The sequence below is a fragment of the Rhinoraja longicauda genome, chromosome 27 (genome assembly GCF_053455715.1).
Source record: "Rhinoraja longicauda isolate Sanriku21f chromosome 27, sRhiLon1.1, whole genome shotgun sequence".
Taxonomy (NCBI): Eukaryota; Metazoa; Chordata; class Chondrichthyes; order Rajiformes; family Arhynchobatidae; genus Rhinoraja; species Rhinoraja longicauda.
In genome coordinates this window covers 11,041,994-11,051,000 of record NC_135979.1, presented here as the reverse complement: position 1 = coordinate 11,051,000, position 9,007 = coordinate 11,041,994, and the positions used below count along the sequence as shown (strand labels likewise).

The following is a 9,007-nucleotide window of genomic DNA, read 5'->3' as shown; positions in this document are numbered from 1 at the left end:
GTGGTCTGGGACCAACGAGCCTGGCACCAATACTGGTCAGGTACCAACGAGCCTGGCACCAATACTGGTCAGGTACCAACGAGCCTGGCACCAATGCTGGTCAGGTACCAACGAGCCTGGCACCAATACTGGTCTGGTACCAATGAGCTTGTCACCGATGGTGGTCTGGGACCAACGAGCCTGGAACCAATGCTGCTCAGGTACCAACGAGCCTGGCACCAATGCTGGTCAGGTACCAACGAGCCAGGCACCAATGCTGGTCAGGTACCAACGAGCCTGGCACCAATACTGGTCTGGTACCAATGAGCTTGTCACCGATGGTGGTCTGGGACCAACGAGCCTGGAACCAATGCTGCTCAGGTACCAACGAGCCTGGCACCAATGCTGGTCAGGTACCAACGAGCCAGGCACCAATGCTGGTCAGGTACCAACGAGCCTGGCACCAATACTGGTCTGGTACCAATGAGCTTGACACCGATGGTGGTCTGGGACCAACGAGCCTGGCACCAATACTGGTCAGGTACCAACGAGCCAGGCACCAATACTGGTCAGGTACCAACGAGCCTGGCACCAATACTGGTCTGGTACCAATGAGCTTGACACCGATGGTGGTCTGGGACCAACGAGCCTGGCACCAATACTGGTCAGGTACCAACGAGCCAGGCACCAATACTGGTCAGGTACCAACGAGCCTGGCACCAATACTGGTCAGGTACCAACGAGCCAGGCACCAATGCTGGTCAGGTACCAACGAGCCTGGCACCAATACTGGTCTGGTACCAATGAGCTTGTCACCGATGGCGGGTCTGAGACCAATGAGCCTGGCATCAATGGTGGTCAGGTCTGGTTATCAATGAACCTGGCACTAATGGTAGTTTGGTACAATAGATAGCAGTAATGGTAGTTTGACATCAATGGTTGTTTTGTACCACTTCGCCTGACACTGATGGTGGTTTGGTCCTAATTCACCTGGCACTAGGGTAGTTTGGTACTAATGGGCATAGCACCAATGGTAGTTTTGTTCCCCTTGGTAGTTTGATATTAATGCGCAACCTGAACAGTAAATTTGGAGCTATTGATCACTGTTGTGGTTCTTTCTCTTTTTTGGGTCCTCTTCCCATCTAAAGTTTTGCGAAGGGTTTCAGTTCCTCTCTTCTGAAGCTTTGTTATTGGTATTGGTTTATTATTGTTACATGTACTGAGACATGGTGACAAACTGCATTTTGCATGCTACCCTTAGGTAGCGTAAATGAGAAAAAGGACATAATTTAGAGTAAAGTGTAACTTTTTTTCAGCTACTGAAAAAGAAGTCCAGTTAACAAAATATGCAAGGGTGCAATGAGGTAGATTGGAAGATTGGAAATACAGCTTTGGTATATGTGAGTCAAGAGTCTGATTACAATCAGGAAGAAGCTATTCCTGAATCTGGTGGTATGTACCCTCATGCTTTTCTACCTTCTGCCCAAGGAGAGAATGATCAGGGAGTGAGTGATCTTTGATTATATTGGTGTGAAGTATGTGGAGTTTGCACATTCTTATACCACATGCGTTTCCCTTGGGTGTCCCAGTTTCCTTCTATATCCTATTCAATTACATGGTGTAAATTACCGCTAGTGTAAGTGTCTGACAGAAAACTTAGTGGGGGCTTAATGGGTACGTGAGAGAATAGGTGAACAGATTACAGAGAAATAAAAGGAGAGAAGGGACTATTGGGATTATTCCAAGAGCCATTTTACACTCAATGTGCCAAATAGCTGCTTATGACACAATAAATATTTGAAATAAATTTGCTTTATCTCTGCTACAAGTCATGAATTAGATTCTGACAACACTACTTCTCTCTCCACAGGCATTTCTATTTTTGTTTGCACTCTACCCATCAGTACACCTCAGTGCTGAAACACTTTTCTGATTTCAATTCTAATCCCCTAGCCCCTCCGGATACCAAGATTATTACTATGTGATTCATTTCCTGTGTCTCTGCACTTTGGATCGGTATCTTTAATTATAAAATAACTTTGATCAGGATTCACAGTTGTGTTAGCTGTGACGGCAAACATGAACCGATTTAACTTCAAGCCAAGTGTTTCAGCACTGAGGACTACTGATGGGTAGAGTGCAAAGAATAGAAATGTTGGAAATGTTATGGAGGGAGAAATAGTATTATTGGAATTTGGTTTATGATTTCATGAGTCTATTTCCAGGATTGAATTTTACACTTGGGGTTCAGTACATTTCTCTGCAACTCCAGGCAGTTAATTTTTGGCATTATTTCTTTTTAGTACCCCCAATCAAATCAGCAGCATACCTGGGTCATGAATTCCAATGAAATTATTTTTCTATTTAGGCCAAATACCATAATTCTTTTGCTTGTTCATCTTCACTGCATTTCCCCAGCCTCTGCATTGAACAATGTTCCATTCTTTCATGATTTAACTATTTAAATTCAACGTGATTGCTGTTCTTTTGAGTTCACTGACCTGCACTTTCTCCATCTGCTTACCACAGAGAATTTTTCCAACTAGCAAGAACCATGCTGCCAAAGACAGAAAGAGGGAGTCAGCAAAGTTGATCATGTCAAATGGATCTTGTGGGAGAGACCAGAGGAGTCACAAAGTCATTACATGGGCCAGCCATTGCCAGTACCAGTACTCGTACTTCGATGATGAATAGCCACCCCTCTCGTCCCTGTTCATCCAGCACCAGTTTTCACTGTTAGACACAAAAAGCTGGAGTAACTCAGCGGGACAGGCAGCATCTCTGGAGAGAAGGAATGGGTGATATTTTGGGTCGAGACCCTTCTTCAGACTGGGGGGTCTCAATCTGAAACGTCACTCATTCTTTCTCTCCAGAGATGCTGCCTGTCCCACTGAGTTACTCCAGATTTTTGTGTCTATCTTCGGTTTAAACCAGCACCTGCAGTTCCTTCTTACACACCAGTCTTCATTGGTTCATTTTGCACATTGCTGTATTGAAGTCACCATTGTATGGCTGCAGGGGCAATAGGTTCCCAGCTTGGCAGCTCACAGCCCAAACGCACACACATATTTGCAAGTATTTAGACATCTGGACCAAGACTACACTGGTGAATTAGCACTCTGCGGAATGATGTTAAGCAAGGCATCAATTCTGTAAACAAAACAATGGTGGTAAATGTCAATTTTGACATCCAGTAAACTTTCAGTACCACTTAAATCAGGGATGGTATCTATATACTAAAACTCTCATTTGTTTGTTCCTGAATTACAGCCAAAACGGTACACGATAGCGCAACAATTTTAGGCCCACCTTACTCACCGTTGTCTCTTTGGTGCTAATAGAGGAAGTTTCATTGAAATCTGTGTTATATTTTTAAAGTTATTTGCATTTTAAAGTTTAAATCTATCTCCTAGGGAGGGAGGGGGGAGGATAAGGGGGGTTGAGGGGGATGGAGTGGTGGGGAGGGAAAGAGGAAATGGGGGTGGAGGGAGGGGGAGAAGGGGAGGAGAGGAGGGAGGGAGGGGACGGAGGGGGAGGGAAGGGGGGGTGGTAGTGGGGAGGGGGAGGAGAGGGTGCTGCACCAATGCAGGAGAGGTTTGGGCCCAACGGGTCCACTTGGTCTAGTTTTTATATAAATGCCTGTTACAATAAGCTGAAGGAAATGTTTAACGACAGCAGAGACCATTATGCCCCGCTCTCAACTGCTCAGCAGACCAAGTGCTTGGATAATCTCCAATTTTTTTTCTCCAAATACAGAAAATCAATGATAAATTTTACATTCTTCAATTCCATCAGTTTCCTGGTTACCTCCTTTGGTGACCTAGAATGTAATTGGCTTGATGGATGCAAAGCTGAGCTTTTACACTACTTCCAATACATTGCCAAGTCATGTTCGTACTCCTATGTTCTCTTCATTTTACCCCCACATCACTTAAAGCCACATTACAACTTCAAGAATTAACTCGTGCTTTCTCCACCAAGGCTCAATTAATATTTCCAAATACATATACCATGCTCCATCCAGTTCCAGATCTTTAGCCATTAGAAGTAAAGGATGCTAGACACTAAAATAAACATTTTATTTTAAAATTCATTGAGAATCCACTATCCACGTGTTTAAAATCTGGAATTCAAGTACAGATGTTACAGAAAAGCAAGAATAGTTAAGAGGTGATCTACCTCACAGTCGTAAGATCAAGAACAATCTAGGTTGAATCTTTGAATTGTACTGATAGTCAGTCTGGACTACCATAGTGTCCTGATTTGTCTTGGCTCTGCTGGATTATGGGTAGAAAATAGTTTTGCAATTCAGAGGATGTACTGGAAGTTCCTGTAAATGATGGAGGAGGCTAGGTTATAATTTTATCTTATCAGATAGTCTATGGACACTCAAAAGACGTGCACATTGGTCACTTTAGTGTCATATTAGAAAGAAATAGTTTTGTGCACTTTGAAAGACATGCACCTTGGTCTTAGTAGTGCCATTAGATGTTGATAGTAATGATTTGGGGCCAAGCAGAAGAAACCAGAGTTTGAATGGATGACTATTGTGGGAAAAGGATAAATAAAAAACAGTTCCTCCTAAACCATTTCAAACAGAGATACAAATCACATCAGACACCAATTCCAAAATACAAAGTAATTTTTCCCGAATTCATATCAATTGAGGGTTTTGCAACAGAATTTTAATATCTAATTTAATCGGAATTGCTTCTGTATGATCTGAAGCTGATAGCAACATTAAATTAATAAAGGGGAGGGGGGGGGGGGGGGAAGGGAGGGCGGAAAGCATTTATTTTGGGAAGAGTGGCAAACAAATAGTCCACAGTTTCAGGCCACTGCCTGTGTTGTTTGGTAGACTCTTCAGCAGCAAAGATGTACATATAAGGTGAATGACATTTGACTGAATATTTTAGTATGTGTTCAAATCTATAAACACAGTCGCTTGACTTGGAACACTACCCGGGTGTGCTACATAAGCAAATATTAACTGTCACAACACATAAAAGGATTGCCCAAACTCAGGAAATATCAATCAAGTTATTTTAAAACTGAGGTATACAATAAAGCTCAGTGCACGACCCCATTGTGCATGAACACAATAGGAGAGACGAGATGAGGAAAATACCAACAAGCTTTTCTTTTATAAACATTATCAGACAAAGAGAACATTGATGGGAATGAGACATTTAACAACAGATGCACAGAGAAAGATCAAATTTGCAAAAGGAAACGGCAGACATTTTTTGATTCAGTGCAGACAATCTCTAGATTGGAGTAAAAGATGGAATGAAAAATTCAGGGGAGACAGATGCAGTTGAACAGTTGCCTTTGTTGTTCTAGGTGTAGCTGTGTCCGCACAAGGCCAACATATTTCTAGTCTGTTTCTGACCCCATCGTTCACCATATATGTAATGTAGGAAAGAGATGTCAATTTTTTTTTTAGAGGGATGGATTTGTGCGCATTTTGGGTTACATACAAATATTAAAGAAATTATTAAAAACATGTCTAATGTCTATTATTGTTAGTGCATAAAATGTTTGGGTTCTTTAAAATAATCACACGACAGAATCACTCAGAGATATAGCTTCTTCCCTTTTAAGCAATTTGATTAATTTTGTTGCAAAAATTAAATTTTAAAACCAGGTTACATTTCTTGTCAATGTGCATGGTAAAAAAAACTTGAGAGTTTGGCACATTTGCTCTTCGGTAAAACGTCTTCTGAATTACCAGTGCCTAATTCCAAGCTCTGCTCTCATTTTGGGATTCATTCAGTGGCTTGGATGTGAAATTACAGAAGGATTAAGGACATCTTTGAATCCTGTCAATGTCCAAGTCCTGTTGGGTATGCATTCCCTCCTCAGTCATATTCTCCAGTTCCTAATTGCGAAGATGTGCTACCTGAACAGGTAACTTTATTGTTCTCCAGTTCATGTAACACAGACACTGATGTTTCTGTTGACATTTGACCTGTATTAAACCAAGTGAAAGATTTCTTCATGGCTTCCAGTTGCAGGTCTGGTTCCGGAATTGACTGATGTTCAGCTTTCGCTTTTCGTCCTTTCTTTGCAAGCTGCCGAGCTTTCTGGATGTCTGCAAGCAGTTCCTGATTTCCCTCTTTCCAAACTCTATATTTTGCTGCTGTCAAGTGAGGATCCTCCAGGATCTTGTTCATTGATTGCAAATCCACAATTTTAGCCTAAAAATATTCAGATAATCAGTTAGTGACCACAACAACAAAACAGAAAGAAAATGCAGATAAATCATTCAATGGGACTGATTTAAACACTTGCCTTTAATGTGCTCTTAAGAGCTCGGAGATTGTGTACTTTCTCGTTGATAATTGGGTTCTTATTTCGCCTGATGAACGACTGATGATAATCTTTTCGAAAGGGTTGTTCTTTACCGATTAATGACAGTCCACCTTGCTCTAAGGTTTTCATTAGCATCTCCAGTTCATCATTGGAACTTGGGCTGGGTTCTAAGTAAGCAGACATGTATCAGAGTTTTGTGCAGTAAACAGTATTGAAAATACCCTATCCCCAGCAGTTGTGCACAAGGAAAAGGAATGTTCCTTAAAGCCAAATACAACCTGATAAAAAAGTTTGACGAGCAAAGGTTTGGTCTTAATTTGTGTTGGGTTTTATTTTGATGATATCAGTAATCAGTTTATTTTACTTAATTAATTACTTCAGACTAGCACTCTAATAATGAGTATGAGCAGAATCTATGAGCAGAAAGACTGCATGAGAGCTGCAGGTAGTAATGGGTTAAAGTAGTAAGGTCAGCAAGAGCAGAGAATGGAGAGTTGTGGATTAAGTGGTCGGAAAACAAAAGGAAACAAGACCAGTAAGTGGAGACTTGTGGATAAAGCAGGGGAAAAACAAACAATGTGCAGTTTAAAATGAAAGAGCAAGGAAGTGGGTGGCAGTGAGATTAGGGCAGAGAACAGCAGGGCTTAAAACAGGCGAGAGAGCACAAATTATGGAGGCAGTGGCAGTGTGGCGAGAATGGAGACAGCAAAATCCAAGAATTGACCAAGAGATTAAAATGGAGCAGCAAATTAAAGTGGCATTGATTTGAGCGGTGGTCAGTGCAGAAGATAGTGAGAACTAAGTAGGAGGCAGTGAGAGCCGTTACTAGTGGACAGGAGAGCAGGAGGCAGCACACACTGTGAATGGAGTGATGGCTTAAAATGGCACAGAGAAAACAGCAAGCAGATCTGTGCGTATATCTGCAAGCAGGCAGGAAATGGCGAAAGCCAAGAACAACTTAGGAATGAGAAGCTTACTTTAAAGTCATAAAACATTGTGAATCTGTGTTAGTCTTTACTTCAGATGGCTGTGGATGCTCCGCCTTGAATATACTCAATAACTGAGATCAGGGGAGGCTTAGTAGATGAGGTGGAAGTTTAGCCTTGTTCTCATTGAATAGCAGAGCAGGCTTGAGGAACCCTCTGGCTTACTTCATGCTTCTATCTCTAAACTTCTAATGTTCTTATTTAAATTAGCTTGCAAGCTTCCCCAAATACCATATTTTTATTGAATAATAACAAGGTGTATTTCAGCGAATGACAATTGCAATGAGTCCATTTTCAGCCTAGTCAATGAATCTCAGAAAACTGATCGAAAATGGGGGAAGAGGCAATATCAGCTGTAGCAGTCCCTTCTTGATACAAGGGAAAGCATCGGCATAGGAAGAGGTGGCAGCTAATGACAGTTCTTTTGGAAGATGCCAAATGCTCTCAGAAAGGTTAGAAGAAACCATGACTGAGATACTCTGGCTACAAATGGATAGGTAAAAGTGGAACCAAATATGAGCAATCTTACTGATCTTTACTATATATTTTTTCGTTACATTCTGCCAGGGATGCTGGTATTTCTGGCAACATCACCATTTAATGCCCATTCTGTAATGTTATGAGCCAATGTCATGATCCACTACCATGAACGCACCTCACAGTCCTTCCAAGATTTAGATTCAGTGAAGATGAAGGAACAGCAAAACATTTTCAAGCCAGTATGGTGTTCGAGTGTGAATGATCTCAACGTCAAGCCAGCATTTGATCTAGAGTGGTATTATGGAGTCCTAGTAAATTTGAAATCAAGGGCAGTCAGAAACCTTTCTGCTATCTGGAGTCAAAAGTGGTGCAGTGGATAGGTTAATTATCTCCACCATAAATTTCAGAACAAAGCATTGAAATAGCATCTTTCTGTGACTTCATCAATAACCTTCCATCCATCACATTATCTGTTTAAAATTAGGATTTTTGTTTATGATTGCAGTGTTTCATTCCTTTTACAGTTTCTCAGATAATCAAACCATTTATGTTTGGCTAAGGCATGGCAAGTAACAGCTGCAGCAAACAGGTTCAAAGTCCATTTTTAACAAGAGACAGAGGCTAGCCATCTATCTTTCAATTGCAATGGCCTTGCATCATTGAACCTCTTCCACCAATCCTTTGGGATCACCACCAACCAAAAACTGTAATAGTCTTGTAAATAGTTGTTATAACGAGTCAGAGGCCAGGTGATTTACAGCAGTGGATCAGGAGTGACTCACCTGACTTCAATGGAATGCAGGAAGAAACTGACTGATGAGAATTGTCTGCAACAATCAGCTATAGCTTCTCCAGTAAGTTGGAATGGACAGCAGCGAGACTCACCCAGTAAAAGGGAAAGGAGTGGCTGTGACTTGGGTGCCGGCATATGTGTTAACACATTTTCCCGCTAATTATCTTGAAATATTTTCCTACATTAACTTCAGTATCTGTTTTAGGACTTTTTGACAGCTCCTACCCGAAATCAGTTCTTTCTCCTTAATGGGGCTGGATTGCCCACTGCTGGGAGCACCACCATGTCCACTTTTTATTGATTGCCTGAGCTGTTCTGTGAGAGAAATGTCACTGGTCCTCTGCGCCGGCTGCAAACAAACAGGAACATGGTTACACTGGACATTCACAACCTGATTATAGACAATAGACAATAGGTGCAGGAGTAGGCCATTCAGCCCTTCGAGCCAGCACCG

At 41.7% G+C, this 9,007-nt stretch overlaps 1 protein-coding gene across 2 annotated transcripts in view; it reads right to left on the bottom strand.

Annotated features, from left to right (window-relative positions):
* Positions 1 to 4,050: 4,050 nt before the first annotated feature.
* The window catches only part of cnksr1 (connector enhancer of kinase suppressor of Ras 1), a 77,324-nt gene continuing 72,367 nt past the window's right edge, over positions 4,051 to 9,007 (bottom strand). For both annotated transcript variants that reach the window (XM_078422989.1, XM_078422988.1), the window contains exons 19-21: positions 8,779 to 8,902; positions 6,274 to 6,461; positions 4,051 to 6,179 (exon numbers count right to left, since the gene is read on the bottom strand). In XM_078422989.1, the coding sequence (XP_078279115.1) occupies positions 5,841 to 6,179; positions 6,274 to 6,461; positions 8,779 to 8,902 (651 nt within the window). In that variant the 3' untranslated portion in view covers positions 4,051 to 5,840. The remainder of the gene's footprint in view (positions 6,180 to 6,273; positions 6,462 to 8,778; positions 8,903 to 9,007) is intronic.